Raw genomic sequence first — 27,608 nt, 5'->3', positions numbered from 1 at the left:
TGAGGTCATGTGACTGGCTGTATCCAACCAGTGCTTCCCTCTCCTATCACATGCTGTTTCAGTTTGTGTTTCAACACAGATTTACCAGTGGTATTTAGTCTTGTGGATTTACCAGTGGTATTTATTCTGTGGAACAACAGATTTACCAGTGGTATTTAGTCTTGTGGAACAACAGATTTACCAGTGGTATTTAGTCTTGTGGAACAACAGATTTACCAGTGGTATTTAGTCTTGTGGAACAACAGATTTACCAGTGGTATTTAGTCTTGTGGAACAACAGATTTACCAGTGGTATTTAGTCTTGTGGAACAACAGATGATTTACCAGTGGTATTTAGTCTTGTGGAACAACAGATTTACCAGTGGTGTTTAGTCTTGTGGAACAACAGATTTACCAGTGGTATTTAGTCTTGTGGAACAACAGATTTACAGTGGTATTTATTCTTGTGGAACAGATTTACCAGTGGTATTTATTCTTGTTTACCAGTGGTATTTAGTCTTGTGGAACAACAGATTTACCAGTGGTATTTAGTCTTGTGGAACAACAGATTTACCAGTGGTATTTAGTCTTGTGGAACAGTCTTGTGGAACAACAGATTTACCAGTGGTATTTAGTCTTGTGGAACAACAGATTTACCAGTGGTATTTAGTCTTGTGGAACAACAGATTTACCAGTGGTATTTAGTCTTGTGGAACAACAGATTTACCAGTGGTATTTAGTCTTGTGGAACAACAGATTTACCAGTGGTATTTAGTCTTGTGGAACAACAGATTTACCAGTGGTATTTAGTCTTGTGGAACAACAGATTTACCAGTGGTATTTAGTCTTGTGGAACAACAGATTTACCAGTGCTGTTTAGTCTTTTACCAGTGGTATTTAGTCTTGTGGAACAACAGATTTACCAGTGGTATTTAGTCTTGTGGAACAACAGATTTACCAGTGGTATTTAGTCTTGTGGAACAACAGATTTACCAGTGGTATTTAGTCTTGTGGAACAACAGATTTACCAGTGGTATTTAGTCCTGTGGAACAACAGATTTACCAGTGGTATTTAGTCTTGTGGAACAACAGATGATTTACCAGTGGTATTTAGTCTTGTGGAACAACAGATTTACCAGTGGTGTTTAGTCTTGTGGAACAACAGATTTACCAGTGGTATTTAGTCTTGTATAAACACAGATTTACCAGTGGTATTTAGTCTTGTGGAACAACAGATTTATCAGTGGTATTTAGTCTTGTGGAACAACAGATTTACCAGTGATATTTAGTCTTGTATAAACACAGATTTACCAGTGGTATTTAGTCTTGTATAAACACAGATTTACCAGTGGTATTTAGTCTTGTGGAACAACAGATTTACCAGTGGTATTTAGTCTTGTGGAACAACAGATTTACCAGTGGTATTTAGTCCTGTGCCAACATCCAGAGAGTATGGCAGGGCGTTGCCTTGTGTGGTTTAACACAAGATGACTCATGACTTGGCGGTCCTGATGTGTGTGTGTTTGTTCCAGGTTACGTGAAAACAGGCTCTCTATGTCTGGCCCAGAATCAGGACCGTTTCCTCTCCCTGAAGCGCCTGGCATCCAGGCTGAAGTAAGTCCCTCCCTAACCGCTTTTCTCTTCCCTCCCCTCCCTGACCCGGTCTCTCCTCTGGTCTGAATTATAGCTCAGTACTCTCTCTCTGGTCCAGTCTCTCCCTGACCCGGTCTCTCCTCTGGTCTGAATTATAGCTCAGTATTCTCTCTGGTCCAGTCTCTCCCTGACCCTCTCCTCTGGTCTGAATTATAGCTCAGTATTCTCTCTGGTCCAGTCTCTCCCTGACCCTCTCCTCTGGTCTGAATTATAGCTCAGTATTCTCTCTGGTCCAGTCTCTCCCTGACCCTCTCCTCTGGTCTGAATTATAGCTCAGTATTCTCTCTGGTCCAGTCTCTCCCTGACCCTCTCCTCTGGTCTGGTCTGAATTATAGCTCAGTATTCTCTCTGGTCCAGTCTCTCCCTGACCCTCTCTGGTCTGAATTATAGCTCAGTATTCTCTCCGGTCCAGTCTCTCCCTAACCTCCCTCCCCTCTCGCTCCCCTCTCTCCCCTCTCTCCTCCTCCCCTCTCTCCTTCTCCTCTCTCCTCCCTCCTCTCTCTCCTCATTCCTCAGTGTGATGGGGATCCCCTGTAACGTGATCAAACCCAAAGAGGTGTCCAAGCTCCACCCCCTGGTGAATATTCATGACCTGGTGGGGGCGCTCCACCTGCCGGGGGATGCCGTGGTGTCACCGCCTGACGTCAACCACGCCCTCGCCACAGCAGCAGCCGGACACGGTGAGACAGTAAAACCAAGGGTGGACTATTGTTTGGCTTGCAAACCAAAAATTCCCAGGTTTTCCAGAAATCCTGATTGGATGATTCCAGATTTCCTGATTTGGGGAAAATTTCCAACTGGGATTTCTGGAAAAACTGAATTTTAGGAAAAATCCTACAAACCTATCTGTAGTGGAGGTTTCAATAGAAAGTTACAACCATGTGGTTTCGCCATCAGTTAGAATGTAATGAAGCCAGAAAGCAAGGCTGCTGGAGGGAAGGGTCAAGGTATGGCCTGCCAAGGTGTGGCCTGCCAAGGTGTGGCCTGCCAAGGTCCAAGGTGTGGCCTGCCAAGGTGTGGCCTGCCAAGGTCCAAGGTGTGGCCTGCCAAGGTGTGGCCTGCCAAAGGTCAAGGTGTGGCCTGCCAAGGTGTGGCCTGCCAAGGTGTGGCCTGCCAAGGTGTGGCCTGCCAAGGTGTGGCCTGCCAAGGGGCCAGGGTGTGGCCTGCCAAGGTGTGGCCTGCCAAGGTGTGGCCTGCCAAGGGGCCAGGGTGTGGCCTGCCAAGGACCCAGGTGTAGCCTGCCAAGGTGTAGCCTGCCAAGGTGTAGCCTGCCAAGGTGTGGCCTGCCAAGGTGTGGCCTGCCAAGGTGTGGCCTGCCAAGGTGTGGCCTGCCAAGGGGCCAAGGTGTGGCCTGTCAAGGTGTGGCCTGCCAAGATGTGGCCTGCCAAGGGGCCAGGGTGTGGCCTGCCAAGGTGTGGCCTGCCAAGGTGTGGCCTGCCAAGGTGTGGCCTGCCAAGGTGTGGCCTGCCAAGGGGCGGCCTGCCAAGGACCCAGGTGTGGCCTGCCAAGGTGTGGCCTGCCAAGGTGTGGCCTGCCAAGGTGTGGCCTGCCAAGGGGCCAGGGTGTGGCATGTCAAGCAGAGTGAGTTAGTCGGCTAATTTGACATCATGCTACTCCAATCAAACGAACGATGAACTATTGATAGTGTTTGTCATGTTTGATCACATTGTACCTTTCTACATGAATACATGTACATTTTGAAGTTTGAAGTTACACTTAGGTTGGAGTCATTAAAACTCGTTTTTCAACCACTCCACAAATGTCTTGTTAACAAACTATAGTTTTGGCAAGTCGGTTAGGACATCTACTTGGTGCATGACACAAGTAAATTTGACAACAATTGTTTTCAGACAGATTATTTAACTTACAGTGAATTATATCACAGTTCCAGTGGGTCAGAAGTTTACATACACTAAGTTGACTGTGCCTTTAAACAGCTTGGAAAATTCCAGAAAATGATGTCATGGCTTTAGAAGCTTCTGATAGGCTAATTGACATCATTTGAGTCAATTGGAGGTTTACCTGTGGATGTATTTCAAGGCCTACCTTCAAACTCAGTGCCTCTTTGCTTGACATCATGGGAAAATCAAAAGAAATCAGCCAAGACCTCAGATAAAATAATTGTAGACCTCCACAAGTCTGGTTCATCCTTGGGAGCAATTTCCAAATGCCTGAAGGAACCACATTCATCTTTACAAACAACAGTACGCGAGGATATATCCTATATCGACATAACCTGAAAGGCCGCTCAGCAAGGAAAAAGCCACTGCTCCAAAACTGCCATAAAAAAAGTCAGACTACGGTTTGTAACTGCACATGGGGACAAAGATCGTACTTTTTGGAGAAATGTCCTCTGGTCTGATGAAACAAACATAGAACTGTTTGGCCATAATGACCATCGTTATGTTTGGAGGAAAAAGGGGAGGCTTGCAAGCTGAAGAACACCATCCCAACCGTGAAGCACGGGGGTGACAGCATCATGTTGTGGGAGTGCTTTGCTGCAGGAGGGACTGGTGTGGATATATTGAAGCCACATCTCAAGACATCAGTCAGGAAGTTAAATCTTGGTCGCAAATGGGTCTTCCAAATGGACAATGATCCCAATCATACTTCCAAAGTTGTGGCAAAATGGCTTAAGGACAGCAAAGTCAAGATACTGGAGTGGCCATCACAAAGCCCTGACCTCAATCCTATAGAAAATTTGTGGGCAGAACTGAAAAAGTCTGTGCGAGCAAGGAGGCCTACAAACCTGACTCAGTTACACCAGCTCTGTCTGGAGGAATGGGCCAGAATTCACCCAACTTATTGTGGGAAGCTTGTGGAAGGCTACCTGAAACGTTTGACCCAAGCTAAACAACTATAAGGCAATGCTACCAAATTCTAATTGAGTGTATGTAAACTTCTGACCCACTGGGAATGTGATGAAAGAAATAAAAGTTGAAATAAATCACTCTCGCTACTATTATTCTGACATTTCACATTCTTAAAACAAAGTGGTGATCCTAACTGACCTAAGACAGGGAATTTATACTAGGATCAAATGTCAGGAATTGTGGAAAAACTGGGGTTGAAATGCATTTGGTTACGGTGAATGTAAACTTCTGACTTCAACTGTTAACCATGTTCTGATCTCCAGGAGTCCAGATCCATGAGGCACCACAGTTAACCATGTTCTGATCTACGAGCTCACCACAGTTAACCATGTTCTGATGATCTCCAGGAGTCCAGATCCATGAGGCACCACAGTTAACCATGTTCTGATCTCCAGGAGTCCAGATCCATGAGCTCACCACAGTTAACCATGTTCTGATCTCCAGGAGTCCAGATCCATGAGGCACCACAGTTAACCATGTTCGGATCTCCAGGAGTCCAGATCCACGAGGAACCACAGTTAACCATGTTCTGATCTCCAGGAGTCCAGATCCACGAGGCACCACAGTTAACCACGTTCTGATCTCCAGGAGTCCAGATCCACGAGCTCACCACAGTTAACCATGTTCTGATCTCCAGGAGTCCAGATCCACGAGCGCACCACAGTTAACCATGCTCTGATCTCCAGGAGTCCAGATCCACGAGCTCACCACAGTTAACCATGTTCTGATCTCCAGGAGTCCAGATCCACGAGCGCACCACAGTTAACCATGTTCTGATCTCCAGGAGTCCAGATCCACGAGCTCACCACAGTTAACCATGTTCTGATCTCCAGGAGTCCAGATCCACGAGCTCACCACAGTTAACCATGTTCTGATCTCCAGGAGTCCAGATCCACGAGCGCACCACAGTTAACCATGTTCTGATCTCCAGGAGTCCAGATCCATGAGGCACCACAGTTAACCATGTTCTGATCTCCAGGAGTCCAGATCCATGAGCTCACCACAGTTAACCATGTTCTGATCTCCAGGAGTCCAGATCCATGAGGCACCACAGTTAACCATGTTCTGATGATCTCCAGGAGTCCAGATCCACGAGGCACCACAGTTAACCATGTTCTGATCTACAGGAGTCCAGATCCACGAGGCACCACAGTTAACCATGTTCTGATCTCCAGGAGTCCAGATCCACGAGCGCACCACAGTTAACCATGTTCTGATCTCCAGGAGTCCAGATCCACGAGCTCACCACAGTTAACCATGTTCTGATGATCTCCAGGAGTCCAGATCCACGAGCTCACCACAGTTAACCATGTTCTGATCTCCAGGAGTCCAGATCCATGAGCTCACCACAGTTAACCATGTTCTGATCTCCAGGAGTCCAGATCCACGAGCGCACCACAGTTAACCATGTTCTGATCTCCAGGAGTCCAGATCCACGAGCTCACCACAGTTAACCATGTTCTGATCTCCAGGAGTCCAGATCCACGAGCTCACCACAGTTAACCATGTTCTGATCTCCAGGAGTCCAGATCCACGAGCGCACCACAGTTAACCATGTTCTGATCTCCAGGAGTCCAGATCCACGAGCTCACCACAGTTAACCATGTTCTGATCTCCAGGAGTCCAGATCCACGAGCGCACCACAGTTAACCATGTTCTGATCTCCAGGAGTCCAGATCCACGAGCGCACCACAGTTAACCATGTTCTGATCTCCAGGAGTCCAGATCCACGAGCGCACCACAGTTAACTATGTTCTGATGATCTCCAGGAGTCCAGATCCACGAGCTCACCACAGTTAACCATGTTCTGATCTCCAGGAGTCCAGATCCACGAGCTCACCACAGTTAACCATGTTCTGATCTCCAGGAGTCCAGATCCACGAGCGCACCTGTTAACCATGTTCTGATCTCCAGGAGTCCAGATCCACGAGCTCACCACAGTTAACCATGTTCTGATCTCCAGGAGTCCAGATCCACGAGCTCACCACAGTTAACCATGTTCTGATCTCCAGGAGTCCAGATCCATGAGCGCACCACAGTTAACCATGTTCTGATCTCCAGGAGTCCAGATCCACGAGCGCACCACAGTTAACCATGTTCTGATCTCCAGGAGTCCAGATCCACGAGCTCACCACAGTTAACCATGTTCTGATGATCTCCAGGAGTCCAGATCCATGAGCTCACCACAGTTAACCATGTTCTGATGATCTCCAGGAGTCCAGATCCACGAGCTCACCACAGTTAACCATGTTCTGATCTCCAGGAGTCCAGATCCACGAGCTCACCACAGTTAACCATGTTCTGATCTCCAGGAGTCCAGATCCATGAGCGCACCACAGTTAACCATGTTCTGATCTCCAGGAGTCCAGATCCACGAGCTCACCACAGTTAACCATGTTCTGATCTCCAGGAGTCCAGATCCACGAGCTCACCACAGTTAACCATGTTCTGATCTCCAGGAGTCCAGATCCACGAGCGCACCACAGTGAACCATGTTCTGATCTCCAGGAGTCCAGATCCACGAGCTCACCACAGTTAACCATGTTCTGATCTCCAGGAGTCCAGATCCACGAGCGCACCACAGTTAACCATGTTCTGATCTCCAGGAGTCCAGATCCACGAGCTCACCACAGTTAACCATGTTCTGATCTCCAGGAGTCCAGATCCACGAGCGCACCACAGTTAACCATGCTCTGATCTCCAGGAGTCCAGATCCACGAGCTCACCACAGTTAACCATGTTCTGATCTCCAGGAGTCCAGATCCACGAGCGCACCACAGTTAACCATGTTCTGATCTCCAGGAGTCCAGATCCACGAGCTCACCACAGTTAACCATGTTCTGATCTCCAGGAGTCCAGATCCACGAGCTCACCACAGTTAACCATGTTCTGATCTCCAGGAGTCCAGATCCACGAGCGCACCACAGTTAACCATGTTCTGATCTCCAGGAGTCCAGATCCATGAGGCACCACAGTTAACCATGTTCTGATCTCCAGGAGTCCAGATCCATGAGCTCACCACAGTTAACCATGTTCTGATCTCCAGGAGTCCAGATCCATGAGGCACCACAGTTAACCATGTTCTGATGATCTCCAGGAGTCCAGATCCACGAGGCACCACAGTTAACCATGTTCTGATCTACAGGAGTCCAGATCCACGAGGCACCACAGTTAACCATGTTCTGATCTCCAGGAGTCCAGATCCATGAGCTCACCACAGTTAACCATGTTCTGATCTCCAGGAGTCCAGATCCACGAGGCACCACAGTTAACCACGTTCTGATCTCCAGGAGTCCAGATCCACGAGCTCACCACAGTTAACCATGTTCTGATCTCCAGGAGTCCAGATCCACGAGCGCACCACAGTTAACCATGCTCTGATCTCCAGGAGTCCAGATCCATGAGCTCACCACAGTTAACCATGTTCTGATCTCCAGGAGTCCAGATACACGAGCTCACCACAGTTAACCATGTTCTGATCTCCAGGAGTCCAGATCCACGAGCGCACCACAGTTAACCATGTTCTGATCTCCAGGAGTCCAGATCCACGAGCTCACCACAGTTAACCATGTTCTGATGATCTCCAGGAGTCCAGATCCACGAGCTCACCACAGTTAACCATGTTCTGATCTCCAGGAGTCCAGATCCATGAGCTCACCACAGTTAACCATGTTCTGATCTCCAGGAGTCCAGATCCACGAGCGCACCACAGTTAACCATGTTCTGATCTCCAGGAGTCCAGATCCACGAGCTCACCACAGTTAACCATGTTCTGATCTCCAGGAGTCCAGATCCACGAGCTCACCACAGTTAACCATGTTCTGATCTCCAGGAGTCCAGATCCACGAGCGCACCACAGTTAACCATGTTCTGATCTCCAGGAGTCCAGATCCACGAGCTCACCACAGTTAACCATGTTCTGATCTCCAGGAGTCCAGATCCACGAGCGCACCACAGTTAACCATGTTCTGATCTCCAGGAGTCCAGATCCACGAGCGCACCACAGTTAACCATGTTCTGATCTCCAGGAGTCCAGATCCACGAGCGCACCACAGTTAACCATGTTCTGATGATCTCCAGGAGTCCAGATCCACGAGCTCACCACAGTTAACCATGTTCTGATCTCCAGGAGTCCAGATCCACGAGCTCACCACAGTTAACCATGTTCTGATCTCCAGGAGTCCAGATCCACGAGCGCACCACAGTTAACCATGTTCTGATCTCCAGGAGTCCAGATCCACGAGCTCACCACAGTTAACCATGTTCTGATCTCCAGGAGTCCAGATCCACGAGCTCACCACAGTTAACCATGTTCTGATCTCCAGGAGTCCAGATCCATGAGCGCACCACAGTTAACCATGTTCTGATCTCCAGGAGTCCAGATCCACGAGCGCACCACAGTTAACCATGTTCTGATCTCCAGGAGTCCAGATCCACGAGCTCACCACAGTTAACCATGTTCTGATGATCTCCAGGAGTCCAGATCCATGAGCTCACCACAGTTAACCATGTTCTGATGATCTCCAGGAGTCCAGATCCACGAGCTCACCACAGTTAACCATGTTCTGATCTCCAGGAGTCCAGATCCACGAGCTCACCACAGTTAACCATGTTCTGATCTCCAGGAGTCCAGATCCATGAGCGCACCTACAGTTAACCATGTTCTGATCTCCAGGAGTCCAGATCCACGAGCTCACCACAGTTAACCATGTTCTGATCTCCAGGAGTCCAGATCCACGAGCTCACCACAGTTAACCATGTTCTGATCTCCAGGAGTCCAGATCCACGAGCGCACCACAGTGAACCATGTTCTGATCTCCAGGAGTCCAGATCCACGAGCTCACCACAGTTAACCATGTTCTGATCTCCAGGAGTCCAGATCCACGAGCGCACCACAGTTAACCATGTTCTGATCTCCAGGAGTCCAGATCCACGAGCTCACCACAGTTAACCATGTTCTGATCTCCAGGAGTCCAGATCCACGAGCGCACCACAGTTAACCATGTTCTGATCTCCAGGAGTCCAGATCCACGAGCTCACCACAGTTAACCATGTTCTGATCTCCAGGAGTCCAGATCCACGAGCTCACCACAGTTAACCATGTTCTGATGATCTCCAGGAGTCCAGATCCATGAGCTCACCACAGTTAACCATGTTCTGATCTCCAGGAGTCCAGATCCATGAGCTCACCACAGTTAACCATGTTCTGATCTCCAGGAGTCCAGATCCACGAGCTCACCACAGTTAACCATGTTCTGATCTCCAGGAGTCCAGATCCACGAGCGCACCACAGTTAACCATGTTCTGATGGAGAAGGGACATGTGACAGCGGTGGAGACGGACAGAGGAGCCATCGAGTGTGAATACTTTGTCAACTGTGCAGGACAGGTGAACCTCTATCCATTACGTGTGTGTGTGTGTGTGTGTGTGACTGTACATGACATGGGGTCTCTCCCTCTACTAGTCTTTAGACGGGTAACAGTTAGACAGCTCTCTTCAGCCCAACTGATCTGTAAGGTTTCATAACGCGTTATGAATGATAGCATGGGTCCTATTTAGTGCACTAGAATAAGGAACCATTTGGGACACAGTCATGAAGTGTTGTATCTAGCTGTCTCTGAGGGAGCTGGACCAGACCAGTGAAGTGTTGTATCTAGCTGTCTCTGAGGGAGCTGGACCAGGGAAGTGTTGTATCTAGCTGTCTCTGAGGGAGCTGGGCCAGTGAAGTGTTGTATCTAGCTGTCTCTGAGGGAGCTGGACCAGACCAGTGAAGTGTTGTATCTAGCTGTCTCTGAGGGAGCTGGACCAGGGAAGTGTTGTAATCTAGCTGTCTTCTGAGGGAGCTGGGCCAGTGAAGTGTTGTAATCTAGCTGTCTTCTGAGGGAGCTGGGCCAGGGAAGTGTTGTATCTAGCTGTCTTCTGAGGGAGCTGGGCCAGGGAAGTGTTGTATCTAGCTGTCTCTCAGGGAGCTGGGCCAGTGAAGTGTTGTCATCTAGCTGTCTCTGAGGGAGCTGGGCCAGTGAAGTGTTGTATCTAGCTGTCTCTGAGGGAGCTGGGCCAGACCAGTGAAGTGTTGTATCTAGCTGTCTCTGAGGGAGCTGGGCCAGTGAAGTGTTGTATCTAGCTGTCTCTGAGGGAGCTGGGCCAGTGAAGTGTTGTATCTAGCTGTCTCTGAGGGAGCTGGGCCAGTGAAGTGTTGTATCTAGCTGTCTCTGAGGGAGCTGGGCCAGGCCAGTGTTGTATCTAGCTGTCTCTGAGGGAGCTGGACCAGACCAGTGAAGTGTTGTATCTAGCTGTCTCTGAGGGAGCTGGGCGAGACCAGTGAAGTGTTGTATCTAGCTGTCTCTGAAGGAGCTGGGCGAGACCAGTGAAGTGTTGTATCTAGCTGTCTCTGAGGGAGCTGGGCGAGACCAGTGAAGTGTTGTATCTAGCTGTCTCTGAGGGAGTTGGACTAGTGAAGTGTTGTATCTAGCTGTCTCTGAGGGAGTTGGACCAGTGAAGTGTTGTAATCTAGCTGTCTCTGAGGGAGCTGGGCCAGGCCAGTGTTGTATCTAGCTGTCTGTGAGGGAGCTGGGCGAGACATTACATTTACATTTACATTTAAGTCATTTAGCAGACGCTCTTATCCAGAGCGACTTACAAATTGGTGCGTTCACCTTATGACATCCAGTGGAACAGCCACTTTACAATAGTGCATCTAAATCTTTTAAGGGGGGGGGGGGGAAGGATTACTTTATCCTATCCTAGGTATTCCTTAAAGAGGTGGGGTTTCAGGTGTCTCCGGAAGGTGGTGATTGACTCCGCTGTCCTGGCGTCGTGAGGGAGTTTGTTCCACCATTGGGGGGCCAGAGCAGAGAACAGTTTTGACTGGGCTGAGCGGGAACTGTACTTCCTCAGTGGTAGGGAGGCGAGCAGGCCAGAGGTGGATGAACGCAGACCAGTGAAGTGTTGTATCTAGCTGTCTCTGGGGGAGCTGGGCCAGTGAGGTGTTGTATCTAGCTGTCTCTGAGGGAGCTGGGCCAGACCAGTGAAGTGTTGTATCTAGCTGTCTCTGAGGGAGCTGGGCCAGTGAAATGTTGTAATCTAGCTGTCTCTGAGGGAGCTGGGCCAGTGAAGTGTTGTATCTAGCTGTCTCTGAGGGAGCTGGACCAGTGAAGTGTTGTATCTAGCTGTCTCTGAGGGAGCTGGACCAGTGAAGTGTTGTATCTAGCTGTCTCTGAGGGAGCTGGACCAGACCAGTGAAGTGTTGTATCTAGCTGTCTCTGAGGGAGCTGGACCAGTGAAGTGTTGTATCTAGCTGTCTCTGAGGGAGCTGGACCAGGCCAGTGAAGTGTTGTATCTAGCTGTCTCTGAGGGAGCTGGGCCAGACCAGTGAAGTGTTGTATCTAGCTGTCTCTGAGGGAGCTGGGCCAGTGAAATGTTGTAATCTAGCTGTCTCTGAGGGAGCTGGGCCAGTGAAGTGTTGTATCTAGCTGTCTCTGAGGGAGCTGGACCAGTGAAGTGTTGTATCTAGCTGTCTCTGAGGGAGCTGGACCAGGCCAGTGAAGTGTTGTATCTAGCTGTCAGGGAGCCAGACCAGTGAAGTGTTGTATCTAGCTGTCTCTGAGGGAGCTGGGCCAGACCAGTGAAGTGTTGTATCTAGCTGTCTCTGAGGGAGCTGGGCCAGTGAAGTGTTGTATCTAGCTGTCTCTGAGGGAGCTGGACCAGTGAAGTGTTGTATCTAGCTGTCTCTGAGGGAGCTGGACCAGACCAGTGAAGTGTTGTATCTAGCTGTCTCTGAGGGAGCTGGACCAGTGAAGTGTTGTATCTAGCTGTCTCTGAGGGAGCTGGACCAGGCCAGTGAAGTGTTGTATCTAGCTGTCTCTGAGGGAGCTGAGGTTGAGCTGTCTCCACAGGGGAGCTGGGGCAGACCAGTGAAGTGTTGTATCTAGCTGTCTCTGAGGGAGCTGGAGCTGGACCAGTGAAGTGTTTGTATCTAGCTGTCTCTGAGGGAGCTGGGCCAGTGACCAGTGAAGTGTTGTATCTAGCTGTCTCTGAGGGAGGGAGCTGGGCCAGACCAGTGAAGTGTTGTATCTAGCTGTCTCTGAGGGAGCTGGGCCAGTGAAGTGTTGTATCTAGCTGTCTCTGAGGGAGCTGGGCCAGTGAAGTGTTGTATCTAGCTGTCTCTGAGGGAGCTGGGCCAGTGAAGACCAGGGAGCTGTCTGTTCCTCTACAAGTCTTCATATAATAGGGGGTTATGAATGCTATATGATATGTTATAACTGTATGTTCTACAGTGGGCGTATGAGCTGGGCCAGGCCAGTGAGACCAAGGTGTCTGTTCCTCTACAAGTCTTCATATAATAGGGGGTTATGAATGCTATATGATATGTTATAACTGTATGTTCTACAGTGGGCGTATGAGCTGGGCCAGGCCAGTGAGACCAAGGTGTCTGTTCCTCTGCATGGATGTGAACACTTCTACCTGCTCTCCAAACCTCTACCAGAGCCTCTACAGCCCAGCACCCCAGGTGAGTCTACCTCCTCTCAGAGCCTCTACAGCCCAGCACCCCAGGTGAGACTACCTCCTCTCAGAGCCTCTACAGCCCAGAACCCCAGGTGAGACTACCTCCTCTACAGCCCAGAACCCCAGGTGAGTTCACCTCCTCTACAGCCCAGCACCCCAGGTGAGTCTACCTCTACAGCCCAGAACCCCAGGTGAGACCACCTCCTCTCAGAGCCTCTACAGCCCAGCACCCCAGGTGAGACCACCTCCTCTCAGAGCCTCTACAGCCCAGCACCCCAGGTGAGACCACCTCCTCTCAGAGCCTCTACAGCCCAGAACCCCAGGTGAGACCACCTCCTCTCAGAGCCTCTACAGCCCAGCACCCCAGGTGAGACTACCTCTACAGCCCAGAACCCCAGGTGAGACTACCTCCTCTACAGCCCAGAACCCAGGTGAGACTACCTCCTCTCAGAGCCTCTACAGCCCAGAACCCCAGGTGAGTCCACCTCCTCTACAGCCCAGCACCCCAGGTGAGTCCATCTCCTCTACAGCCCAGCACCCCAGGTGAGTCCATCTCCTCTACAGCCCAGCACCCCAGGTGAGTCCACCTCCTCTACAGCCCAGAACCCCAGGTGAGACTACCTCCTCTACAGCCCAGAACCCCAGGTGAGTCCACCTCCTCTCAGAGCCTCTACAGCCCAGCACCCCAGGTGAGTTCACCTCCTCTACAGTCCAGAACCCCAGGTGAGACTACCTCCTCTCAGAGCCTCTACAGCCCAGAACCCCAGGTGAGTTCACCTCCTCTACAGTCCAGAACCCCAGGTGAGACTACCTCCTCTCAGAGCCTCTACAGCCCAGAACCCCAGGTGAGTTCACCTCCTCTACAGTCCAGAACCCCAGGTGAGACTACCTCCTCTCAGAGCCTCTACAGCCCAGAACCCCAGGTGAGACTCCCTCCTCTCAGAGCCTCTACAGCCCAGAACCCCAGGTGAGTCCACCTCCTCTACAGCCCAGCACCCCAGGTGAGTCCACCTCCTCTCAGAGCCTCTACAGCCCAGAACCCCAGGTGAGTCCACCTCCTCTACAGCCCTGAACCCCATGTGAGTCCACCTCCTCTACAGCCCAGAACCCCAGGTGAGTCCACCTCCTCTACAGCCAAGAACCCCAGGTGAGTCCACCTCCTCTACAGCCCTGAACCCCAGGTGAGTCCACCTCCTCTACAGCCCAGAACCCCAGGTGAGTCCACCTCCTCTACAGCCCTGAACCCCAGGTGAGTCCACCTCCTATACAGCCCAGAACCCCAGGTGAGTCCACCTCCTCTACAGCCCAGTACCCCAGGTGAGAAAACCTCCTCTACAGCCCAGAACCCCAGGTGAGTCTACCTCCTCTACAGCCCAGAACCCCAGGTGAGAAAACCTCCTCTACAGCCCAGAACCCCAGGTGAGAAAACCTCCTCTACAGCCCAGAACCCCAGGTGAGAAAACCTCCTCTACAGCCCAGAACCCCAGGTGAGTCAACCTCCTCTACAGCCCAGAACCCCAGGTGAGTCCACCTCCTCTACAGCCCAGAACCCCAGGTGAGTCCACCTCCTCTACAGCCCAGAACCCCAGGTGAGTCCACCTCCTCTACAGCCCAGAACCCCAGGTGAGTCCACCTCCTCTCAGAGCCTCTACAGCCCAGAACCCCAGGTGAGTCCACCTCCTCTACAGCCCAGAACCCCAGGTGAGTCCACCTCCTCTACAGCCCAGAACCCCAGGTGAGTCCACCTCCTCTACAGCCCAGAACCCCAGGTGAGAAAACCTCCTCTACAGCCCAGAACCCCAGGTGACAAAACTGTCATTCATATTCAGTTCAATGTAACAGGTGACAGGTTTAGGTTACTGTCATTCATATTCACCCAGTTCAATGTAACAGTGACAGGTTTAGGTTACTGTCATTCATATTCACCAGTTCAATGTAACAGTGACAGGTTTAGGTTACTGTCATTCACCCAGTTCAATGTAACAGTGACAGTTTAGACTGTCATTCACCCAGTTCAATGTAACAGTGACAGGTTTAGGTTACTGTCATTCACCCAGTTCAATGTAACAGTGACAGGTTTAGGTTACTGTCATTCACCCAGTTCAATGTAACAGTGACAGGTTTAGGTTACTGTCATTCACCCAGTTCAATGTAACAGTGACAGGTTTAGGTTACTGTCATTCACCCCAGTTCAATGTAACAGTGACAGGTTTAGGTTACTGTCATTCATATTCACCCAGTTCAATGTAACAGTGACAGGTTTAGGTTACTGTCATTCATATTCACCCAGTTCAATGTAACAGTGACAGGTTTAGGTTACTGTCATTCACAATGTAACCAGTTCAATGTAACAGTGACAGGTTTAGGTTACTGTCATTCATATTCACCCAGTTCAATGTAACAGTGACAGGTTTAGGTTACTGTCATTCATATTCACCCAGTTCAATGTAACAGTGACAGGTTTAGGTTACTGTCATTCACCCAGTTCAATGTAACAGTGACAGGTTTAGGTTACTGTCATTCATATTCACCCAGTTCAATGTAACAGTGACAGGTTTAGGTTACTGTCATTCATATTCACCCAGCTCAATGTAACAGTGACAGGTTTAGGTTACTGTCATTCACAGTGACAGTTTAGGTTACAATGTAACAATGTAACAGTGACAGGTTTAGGTTACTGTCATTCATATTCACCCAGTTCAATGTAACAGTGACAGGTTTAGGTTACTGTCATTCACCCAGTTCAATGTAACAGTGACAGGTTTAGGTTACTGTCATTCACCCAGTTCAATGTAACAGTGACAGGTTTAGGTTACTGTCATTCATATCACCCAGTTCAATGTAACAGTGACAGGTTTAGGTTACTGTCATTCACCCAGTTCAATGTAACAGTGACAGGTTTAGGTTACTGTCATTCACCCAGTTCAATGTAACAGTGACAGGTTTAGGTTACTGTTCATTCACCCAGTTCAATGTAACAGTGACAGGTTTAGGTTACTGTCATTCACCCAGTTCAATGTAACAGTGACAGGTTTAGGTTACTGTCATTCATATTCACCCAGTTCAATGTAACAGTGACAGGTTTAGGTTACTGTCATTCACCCAGTTCAATGTAACAGTGACAGGTTTAGGTTACTGTCATTCACCCAGTTCAATGTAACAGTGACAGGTTTAGGTTACTGTCATTCATATTCACCCAGTTCAATGTAACAGTGACAGGTTTAGGTTACTGTCATTCACCCAGTTCAATGTAACAGTGACAGGTTTAGGTTACTGTCAGTTCAATGTAACAGTGACAGGTTTAGGTTACTGTCATTCACCCAGTTCAATGTAACAGTGACAGGTTTAGGTTACTGTCATTCACCCAGTTCAATGTAACAGTGACAGGTTTAGGTTATTCTGTCATTCAGTGATTTAGGTTACTGTCATTCATATTCACCCAGTTCAATGTAACAGTGACAGGTTTAGGTTACTGTCATTCACCCAGTTCAATGTAACAGTGACAGGTTTAGGTTACTGTCATTCACCCAGTTCAATGTAACAGTGACAGGTTTAGGTTACTGTCATTCATATTCACCCAGTTCAATGTAACAGTGACAGGTTTAGGTTACTGTCATTCACCCAGTTCAATGTAACAGTGACAGGTTTAGGTTACTGTCATTCACCCAGTTCAATGTAACAGTGACAGGTTTAGGTTACTGTCATTCACCCAGTTCAATGTAACAGTGACAGGTTTAGGTTACTGTCATTCACCCAGTTCAATGTAACAGTGACAGGTTTTAGGTTACTGTCATTCACCCAGTTCAATGTAACAGTGACAGGTTTAGGTTACTGTCATTCATATTCACCAGTTCAATGTAACAGTGACAGGTTTAGGTTACTGTCATTCACCCAGTTCAATGTAACAGTGACAGGTTTAGGTTACTGTCATTCACCCAGTTCAATGTAACAGTGACAGGTTTAGGTTACTGTCATTCACCCAGTTCAATGTAACAGTGACAGGTTTAGGTTACTGTCATTCATATTCACCCAGTTCAATGTAACAGTGACAGGTTTAGGTTACTGTCATTCATATTCACCCAGTTCAATGTAACAGTGACAGGTTTAGGTTACTGTCATTCACCCAGTTCAATGTAACAGTGACAGGTTTAGGTTACTGTCATTCACCCAGTTCAATGTAACAGTGACAGGTTTAGGTTACTGTCATTCATATTGACACCCAGTTCAATGTAACAGTGACAGGTTTAGGTTACTGTCATTCACCCAGTTCAATGTAACAGTGACAGGTTTAGGTTACTGTCATTCATATTCACCCAGTTCAATGTAACAGTGACAGGTTTAGGTTACTGTCATTTAGGTTACTGTCATTCACCCAGTTCAATGTAACAGTGACAGGTTTAGGTTACTGTCATTCACCCTGTCAATGTAACATGATTCTGTCATTCACCAGTTCAATGTAACAGTGACAGGTTTAGGTTACTGTCATTCACCCAGTTCAATGTAACAGTGACAGGTTTAGGTTACTGTCATTCACCAGTTCAATGTAACAGTGACAGGTTTAGGTTACTGTCATTCACCCAGTTCAATGTAACAGTGACAGGTTTAGGTTACTGTCATTCATATTCACCCAGTTCAATGTAACAGTGACAGGTTTAGGTTACTGTCATTCACCCAGTTCAATGTAACAGTGACAGGTTTAGGTTACTGTCATTCACCCAGTTCAATGTAACAGTGACAGGTTTAGGTTACTGTCATTCATATTCACCCAGTTCAATGTAACAGTGACAGGTTTAGGTTACTGTCATTCACCCAGTTCAATGTAACAGTGACAGGTTTAGGTTACTGTCATTCATATTCATTCCAGTTCAATGTAACAGTGACAGGTTTAGGTTACTGTCATTCACCCAGTTCAATGTAACAGTGACAGGTTTAGGTTACTTCAATGTAACAGTAACAGTGACAGGTTTAGGTTACTGTCATTCACCCAGTTCAATGTAACAGTGACAGGTTTAGGTTACTGTCATTCACCCAGTTCAATGTAACAGTGACAGGTTTAGGTTACTGTCATTCACCCAGTTCAATGTAACAGTGACAGGTTTAGGTTACTGTCATTCACCCAGTTCAATGTAACAGTGACAGGTTTAGGTTACTGTCATTCATATTCACCCAGTTCAATGTAACAGTGACAGGTTTAGGTTACTGTCATTCACCCAGTTCAATGTAACAGTGACAGGTTTAGGTTACTGTCATTCATATTCACCCAGTTCAATGTAACAGTGACAGGTTTAGGTTACTGTCATTCATTCATTCACCAGTTCAATGTAACAGTGACAGGTTTAGGTTACTGTCATTCACCCAGTTCAATGTAACAGTGACAGGTTTAGGTTACTGTCATTCATATTCACCCAGTTCAATGTAACAGTGACAGGTTTAGGTTACTGTCATTCACACCCAGTTCAATGTAACAGTGACAGGTTTAGGTTACTGTCATTCACCCAGTTCAATGTAACAGTGACAGGTTTAGGTTTAGGTTACTGTCATTCATATTCACCCAGTTCAATGTAACAGTGACAGGTTTAGGTTACTGTCATTCACCCAGTTCAATGTAACAGTGACAGGTTTAGGTTACTGTCATTCACCCAGTTCAATGTAACAGTGACAGGTTTAGGTTACTGTCATTCATATTCACCCAGTTCAATGTAACAGTGACAGGTTTAGGTTACTGTCATTCACCCAGTTCAATGTAACAGTGACAGGTTTAGGTTACTGTCATTCACCCAGTTCAATGTTCAGGTTTATTACTAGTTCAATGTAACAGTGACAGGTTAGGTTACTGTCATTCACACCCAGTTCAATGTAACAGTGACAGGTTTAGGTTACTGTCATTCACCCAGTTCAATGTAACAGTGACAGGTTTAGGTTACTGTCATTCACCCAGTTCAATGTAACAGTGACAGGTTTAGGTTACTGTCATTCACCCAGTTCAATGTAACAGTGACAGGTTTAGGTTACTGTCATTCATATTCACCCAGTTCAATGTAACAGTGACAGGTTTAGGTTACTGTCATTCATATTCACCAGTTCAATGACAACAGTGACAGGTTTAACAGTTACTGGTTTATTCACACCCAGTTCAATGTAACAGTGACAGGTTTAGGTTACTGTCATTCACCCAGTTCAATGTAACAGTGACAGGTTTAGGTTACTGTCATTCACCCAGTTCAATGTAACAGTGACAGGTTTAGGTTACTGTCATTCACCCAGTTCATTTTAGGTTACACCCAGTTCAATGTAACAGTGACAGGTTTAGGTTACTGTTTATCATTCACCCAGTTCAATGTTCATTCATTTCACCCAGTTCAATGTAACAGTGACAGGTTTAGGTTACTGTCATTCACCCAGTTCAATGTAACAGTGACAGGTTTAGGTTACTGTCATTCACCCAGTTCAATGTAACAGTGACAGGTTTAGGTTACTGTCATTCATATTCACCCAGTTCAATGTAACAGTGACAGGTTTAGGTTACTGTCATTCACCCAGTTCAATGTAACAGTGACAGGTTTAGGTTACTGTCATTCATATTCACCCAGTTCAATGTAACAGTGACAGGTTTAGGTTACTGTCATTCATATTCACCAGTTCAATGTAACAGTGACAGGTTTAGGTTACTGTCATTCAGGTTTATTCATTCCCCCAGTTCAATGTAACAGTGACAGGTTTAGGTTACTGTCATTCACCCAGTTCAATGTAACAGTGACAGGTTTAGGTTACTGTCATTCATATTCACCCAGTTCAATGTAACAGTGACAGGTTTAGGTTACTGTCATTCACCCAGTTCAATGTAACAGTGACAGGTTTAGGTTACTGTCATTCACCCAGTTCAATGTAACAGTGACAGGTTTAGGTTACTGTCATTCACCCAGTTCAATGTAACAGTGACAGGTTTAGGTTACTGTCATTCACCCAGTTCAATGTAACAGTGACAGGTTTAGGTTACTGTCATTCATATTCACCCAGTTCAATGTAACAGTGACAGGTTTAGGTTACTGTCATTCATATTCAGTGACCCAGTTCAATGTAACAGTGACAGGTTTAGGGTTACTGTCATTCACCCAGTTCAATGTAACAGTGACAGGTTTAGGTTACTGTCATTCACCCAGTTCAATGTAACAGTTCAATGTAACAGTTCAATGACAGGTTTAGGTTACTGTCATTCACCCAGTTCAATGTAACAGTGACAGGTTTAGGTTACTGTCAGTTCAATGTAACAGTGACAGGTTTAGGTTACTGTCATTCACCCAGTTCAATGTAACAGTGACAGGTTTAGGTTACTGTCATTCCCCAGTTCAATGTAACAGTGACAGGTTTAGGTTACTGTCATTCATATTCACCCAGTTCAATGTAACAGTGTAACAGGTTTAGGTTACTGTCATTCATATTCACCCAGTTCAATGTAACAGTGACAGGTTTAGGTTACTGTCATTCACCCAGTTCAATGTAACAGTGACAGGTTTAGGTTACTGTCATTCACCCAGTTCAATGTAACAGTGACAGGTTTAGGTTACTGTCATTCACCCAGTTCAATGTAACAGTGACAGGTTTAGGTTACTGTCATTCATATTCACCCAGTTCAATGTAACAGTGACAGGTTTAGGTTACTGTCATTCACCCAGTTCAATGTAACAGTGACAGGTTTAGGTTACTGTCATTCACCCAGTTCAATTCAGTGACCCAGTTCAATGTAACAGTGACAGGTTTAGGTTACTGTCATTCACCCAGTTCAATGTAACAGTGACAGGTTTAGGTTACTGTCATTCATATTCACCCAGTTCAATGTAACAGTGACAGGTTTAGGTTACTGTCATTCATTCAATGTAACAGTGACAGGTTTAGGTTACTGTCATTCAGTTCAATGTAACAGTGACAGGTTTAGGTTACTGTCATTCACCCAGTTCAATGTAACAGTGACAGGTTTAGGTTACTGTCATTCATATTCACCCAGTTCAATGTAACAGTGACAGGTTTAGGTTACTGTCATTCACCCAGTTCAATGTAACAGTGACAGGTTTAGGTTACTGTCATTCACCCAGTTCAATGTAACAGTGACAGGTTTAGGTTACTGTCATTCACCCAGTTCAATGTAACAGTGACAGGTTTAGGTTACTGTCATTCACCCAGTTCAATGTAACAGTGACAGGTTTAGGTTACTGTCATTCATAATTCACCCAGTTCAATGTAACAGTGACAGGTTTAGGTTACTGTCATTCACCCAGTTCAATGTAACAGTGACAGGTTTAGGTTACTGTCATTCACCCAGTTCAATGTAACAGTGACAGGTTTAGGTTACTGTCATTCATATTCACCCAGTTCAATGTAACAGTGACAGGTTTAGGTTACTGTCATTCATATTCACCAGTTCAATGTAACAGTACAGGTTTAGGTCATTCACCCAGTTCAATGTAACAGTGACAGGTTTAGGTTACTGTCATTCACCCAGTTCAATGTAACAGTGACAGGTTTAGGTTACTGTCATTCACCCAGTTCAATGTAACAGTGACAGGTTTAGGTTACTGTCATTCATATTCACCCAGTTCAATGTAACAGTGACAGGTTTAGGTTACTGTCATTCATATTCACCCAGTTCAATGTAACAGTGACAGGTTTAGGTTACTGTCATTCATATTCACCCAGTTCAATGTAACAGTGACAGGTTTAGGTTACTGTCATTCACCCAGTTCAATGTAACAGTGACAGGTTTAGGTTACTGTCATTCATATTCACCCAGTTCAATGTAACAGTGACAGGTTTAGGTTACTGTCATTCATATTCACCCAGTTCAATGTAACAGTGACAGGTTTAGGTTACTGTCATTCACCCAGTTCAATGTAACAGTGACAGGTTTAGGTTACTGTCATTCATATTCACCCAGTTCAATGTAACAGTGACAGGTTTAGGTTACTGTCATTTCACCCAGTTCAATGTAACAGTGACAGGTTTAGGTTACTGTCATTCACCAGTTCAATGTAACAGTGACAGGTTTAGGTTACTGTCATTCACCCAGTTCAATGTAACAGTGACAGGTTTAGGTTACTGTCATTCACACCAGTTCAATGTAACAGTGACAGGTTTAGGTTACTGTCATTCATATTCACCCAGTTCAATGTAACAGTGACAGGTTTAGGTTACTGTCATTCACCCAGTTCAATGTAACAGTGACAGGTTTAGGTTACTGTCATTCACCCAGTTCAATGTAACAGTGACAGGTTTAGGTTACTGTCATTCACCCAGTTCAATGTAACAGTGACAGGTTTAGGTTACTGTCATTCACCCAGTTCAATGTAACAGTGACAGGTTTAGGTTACTGTCATTTCACCCAGTTCAATGTAACAGTGACAGGTTTAGGTTACTGTCATTCACCCAGTTCAATGTAACAGTGACAGGTTTAGGTTACTGTCATTCACCCAGTTCAATGTAACAGTGACAGGTTTAGGTTACTGTCATTCACCCAGTTCAATGTAACAGTGACAGGTTTAGGTTACTGTCATTCACCCAGTTCAATGTAACAGTGACAGGTTTAGGTTACTGTCATTCACCCAGTTCAATGTAACAGTGACAGGTTTAGGTTACTGTCATTCACCCAGTTCAATGTAACAGTGACAGGTTTAGGTTACTGTCATTCATATTCACCAGTTCAATGTAACAGTGACAGGTTTAGGTTACTGTCATTCACCCAGTTCAATGTAACAGTGACAGGTTTAGTTTGGTTCAATGTAACTGTGACATTACTGTCATTCACCCAGTTCAATGTAACAGTGACAGGTTTAGGTTACTGTCATTCACCCAGTTCAATGTAACAGTGACAGGTTTAGGTTACTGTCATTCACCCAGTTCAATGTAACAGTGACAGGTTTAGGTTACTGTCATTCATATTCACCCAGTTCAATGTAACAGTGACAGGTTTAGGTTACTGTCATTCACACCAGTTCAATGTAACAGTGACAGGTTTAGGTTACTGTCATTCACCCAGTTCAATGTAACAGTGACAGGTTTAGGTTACTGTCATTCATATTCACCAGTTCAATGTAACAGTGACAGGTTTAGGTTACTGTCATTCACCCAGTTCAATGTAACAGTGACAGGTTTAGGTTACTGTCATTCACCCAGTTCAATGTAACAGTGACAGGTTTAGGTTACTGTCATTCATATTCACCAGTTCAATGTAACAGTGACAGGTTTAGGTTACTGTCATTCACCCAGTTCATTCAGTGACCAGTTCAATGTAACAGTGACAGGTTTAGGTTACTGTCATTCACCCAGTTCAATGTAACAGTGACAGGTTTAGGTTACTGTCATTCACCCAGTTCAATGTAACAGTGACAGGTTTAGGTTACTGTCATTCACACCAGTTCAATGTAACAGTGACAGGTTTAGGTTACTGTCATTCACACCCAGTTCAATGTATTTAGGTTACACCCAGTTCAATGTAACAGTGACAGGTTTAGGTTACTGTCATTCATATTCACCCAGTTCAATGTAACAGTGACAGGTTTAGGTTACTGTCATTCACCCAGTTCAATGTAACAGTGACAGGTTTAGGTTACTGTCATTCACCCAGTTCAATGTAACAGTGACAGGTTTAGGTTACTGTCATTCAGTTCAATGTAACAGTGACAGGTTTATGTAACAGTGAACAGTGAGGTTTAGGTTACATGTCATTCACCCAGTTCAATGTAACAGTGACAGGTTTAGGTTACTGTCATTCACCCAGTTCAATGTAACAGTGACAGGTTTAGGTTACTGTCATTCACCCAGTTCAATGTAACAGTGACAGGTTTAGGTTACTGTCATTCATATTCACCCAGTTCAATGTAACAGTGACAGGTTTAGGTTACTGTCATTCATATTCATTCCCCAGTTCAATGTAACAGTGACAGGTTTAGGTTACTGTCATTCACCCAGTTCAATGTAACAGTGACAGGTTTAGGTTACTGTCATTCACCCAGTTCAATGTAACAGTGACAGGTTTAGGTTACCATTTAGTTCAATGTAACAGTGACAGGTTTAGGTTACTGTCATTCATATTCACCCAGTTCAATGTAACAGTGACAGGTTTAGGTTACTGTCATTCACCCAGTTCAATGTAACAGTGACAGGTTTAGGTTACTGTCATTCACCCAGTTCAATGTAACAGTGACAGGTTTAGGTTACTGTCATTCACCCAGTTCAGTGACAGGTTTAGGTTACTGTCATTCATATTAACAGTGACAGGTTTAGGTTACTGTCATTCATATTCCCAGTTCAATGTAACAGTGACAGGTTTAGGTTACTGTCATTCATATTCACCCAGTTCAATGTAACAGTGACAGGTTTAGGTTACTGTCATTCATATTCACCCAGTTCAATGTAACAGTGACAGGTTTAGGTTACTGTCATTCATATTCACCCAGTTCAATGTAACAGTGACAGGTTTAGGTTACTGTCATTCACCCAGTTCAATGTAACAGTGACAGGTTTAGGTTACTGTCATTCACCCAGTTCAATGTAACAGTGACAGGTTTAGGTTACTGTCATTCATATTCACCAGTTCAATGTAACAGTGACAGGTTTAGGTTACTGTCATTCACACCAGTTCAATGTAACAGTGACAGGTTTAGGTTACTGTCATTCCACCCAGTTCAATGTAACAGTGACAGGTTTAGGTTACTGTCATTCACCCAGTTCAATGTAACAGTGACAGGTTTAGGTTACTGTCATTCACCCAGTTCAATGTAACAGTGACAGGTTTAGGTTACTGTCATTCATATTCACCCAGTTCAATGTAACAGTGACAGGTTTAGGTTACTGTCATTCACCCAGTTCAATGTAACAGTGACAGGTTTAGGTTACTGTCATTCACAGTGACCAGTTCAATGTAACAGTGACAGGTTTAGGTTACTGTCATTCACCCAGTTCAATGTAACAGTGACAGGTTTAGGTTACTGTCATTCATAGTTCAATGTAACCAGTTCAATGTAACAGTGACAGGTTTAGGTTACTGTCATTCACCCAGTTCAATGTAACAGTGACAGGTTTAGGTTACTGTCATTCATATTCACCCAGTTCAATGTAACAGTGACAGGTTTAGGTTACTGTCATTCACACCCAGTTCAATGTAACAGTGACAGGTTTAGGTTACTGTCATTCACCCAGTTCAATGTAACAGTGACAGGTTTAGGTTACTGTCATTCATAATGTAACACCCAGTTCAATGTAACAGTAACAGTGACAGGTTTAGGTTACTGTCATTCACCACCCAGTTCAATGTAACAGTGACAGGTTTAGGTTACTGTCATTCACCCAGTTCAATGTAACAGTGACAGGTTTAGGTTACTGTCATTCATATTCACCCAGTTCAATGTAACAGTGACAGGTTTAGGTTACTGTCATTCACCCAGTTCAATGTAACAGTGACAGGTTTAGGTTACTGTCATTCATATTCACCAGTTCAATGTAACAGTGACAGGTTTAGGTTACTGTCATTCACCCAGTTCAATGTAACAGTGACAGGTTTAGGTTACTGTCATTCATATTCACCAGTTCAATGTAACAGTGACAGGTTTAGGTTACTGTCATTCACCCAGTTCAATGTAACAGTGACAGTTTAATGTCATTCACCCAGTTCAATGTAACAGTGACAGGTTTAGGTTACTGTCATTCACCCAGTTCAATGTAACAGTTCAATGTAACAGTGACAGGTTTAGGTTACTGTCATTCACCCAGTTCAATGTAACAGTGACAGGTTTAGGTTACTGTCATTCATATTCACCCAGTTCAATGTAACACAGTGATTCAGGTTTAGGTTACTGTCATTCATATTCACCCAGTTCAATGTAACAGTGACAGGTTTAGGTTACTGTCATTCACCCAGTTCAATGTAACAGTGACAGGTTTAGGTTACTGTCATTCATATTCAGTGACCAGTTCAATGTAACAGTGACAGGTTTAGGTTACTGTCATTCATATTCACCAGTTCAATGTAACAGTGACAGGTTTAGGTTACTGTCATTCAGGTTTAGGTTACTGTCATTCAGTTCAATGTAACAGTGACAGGTTTAGGTTACTGTCATTCACCCAGTTCAATGTAACAGTGACAGGTTTAGGTTACTGTCATTCACCCAGTTCAATGTAACAGTGACAGGTTTAGGTTACTGTCATTCATTCACCCAGTTCACAGTGACAGGTTTAGTTCAATGTAATGTAACAGTGACAGGTTTAGACTGTCATTCACCCAGTTTGTAACAGTGACAGGTTTAGGTTACTGTCATTCATATTCACCCAGTTCAATGTAACAGTGACAGGTTTAGGTTACTGTCATTCACACCCAGTTCAATGTAACAGTGACAGGTTTAGGTTACTGTCATTCACCCAGTTCAATGTAACAGTGACAGGTTTAGGTTACTGTCATTCACCCAGTTCAATGTAACAGTGACAGGTTTAGGTTACTGTCATTCACCCAGTTCAATGTAACAGTGACAGGTTTAGGTTACTGTCATTCACCCAGTTCAATGTAACAGTGACAGGTTTAGGTTACTGTCATTCATATTCACCCAGTTCAATGTAACAGTGACAGGTTTAGGTTACTGTCATTCACCCAGTTCAATGTAACAGTGACAGGTTTAGGTTACTGTCATTCACCCAGTTCAATGTAACAGTGACAGGTTTAGGTTACTGTCATTCATATTCACCCAGTTCAATGTAACAGTGACAGGTTTAGGTTACTGTCATTCATATTCACCCAGTTCAATGTAACAGTGACAGGTTTAGGTTACTGTCATTCACCCAGTTCAATGTAACAGTGACAGGTTTAGGTTACTGTCATTCACCCAGTTCAATGTAACAGTGACAGGTTTAGGTTACTGTCATTCACCCAGTTCAATGTAACAGTGACAGGTTTAGGTTACTGTCATTCATATTCACCCAGTTCAATGTAACAGTGACAGGTTTAGGTTACTGTCATTCATATTCACCCAGTTCAATGTAACAGTGACAGGTTTAGGTTACTGTCATTCATATTCACCCAGTTCAATGTAACAGTGACAGGTTTAGGTTACTGTCATTCATATTCACCCAGTTCAATGTAACAGTGACAGGTTTAGGTTACTGTCATTCACCCAGTTCAATGTAACAGTGACAGGTTTAGGTTACTGTCATTCATATTCACCCAGTTCAATGTAACAGTGACAGGTTTAGGTTACTGTCATTCATATTCACCCAGTTCAATGTAACAGTGACAGGTTTAGGTTACTGTCATTCACCCAGTTCAATGTAACAGTGACAGGTTTAGGTTACTGTCATTCATATTCACCCAGCTCAATGTAACAGTGACAGGTTTAGGTTACTGTCATTCACCCAGTTCAATGTAACAGTGACAGGTTTAGGTTACTGTCATTCACCCAGTTCAATGTAACAGTGACAGGTTTAGGTTACTGTCATTCATATTCACCCAGTTCAATGTAACAGTGACAGGTTTAGGTTACTGTCATTCACCCAGTTCAATGTAACAGTGACAGGTTTAGGTTACTGTCATTCACCCAGTTCAATGTAACCAGTTCAATGTAA

The 27,608-nt window shown here is 45.5% G+C and overlaps 1 protein-coding gene across 1 annotated transcript in view; it reads left to right on the top strand.

Moving 5' to 3' along the window:
- The window catches only part of LOC135559601 (pyruvate dehydrogenase phosphatase regulatory subunit, mitochondrial-like), a 66,672-nt gene that overhangs the window by 9,644 nt on the left and 29,420 nt on the right, over positions 1-27,608 (top strand). Inside the window, 11 exon segments of the mRNA XM_065011230.1 lie at positions 1,512-1,593; positions 2,149-2,312; positions 9,772-9,893; positions 12,897-13,102; positions 13,158-13,245; positions 13,354-13,553; positions 13,609-13,855; positions 13,954-14,055; positions 14,111-14,157; positions 14,281-14,361; positions 14,587-14,711. Coding sequence (XP_064867302.1) covers positions 1,512-1,593; positions 2,149-2,312; positions 9,772-9,893; positions 12,897-13,102; positions 13,158-13,245; positions 13,354-13,553; positions 13,609-13,855; positions 13,954-14,055; positions 14,111-14,157; positions 14,281-14,361; positions 14,587-14,711 — 1,464 coding nt within the window.

Source organism: Oncorhynchus nerka, linkage group LG27 (assembly GCF_034236695.1).
Source record: "Oncorhynchus nerka isolate Pitt River linkage group LG27, Oner_Uvic_2.0, whole genome shotgun sequence".
NCBI classification, from domain to species: Eukaryota; Metazoa; Chordata; class Actinopteri; order Salmoniformes; family Salmonidae; genus Oncorhynchus; species Oncorhynchus nerka.
The sequence above is the reverse complement of the archived record's forward strand: the minus strand, read 5'-3'. Positions and strand labels throughout refer to the sequence as shown.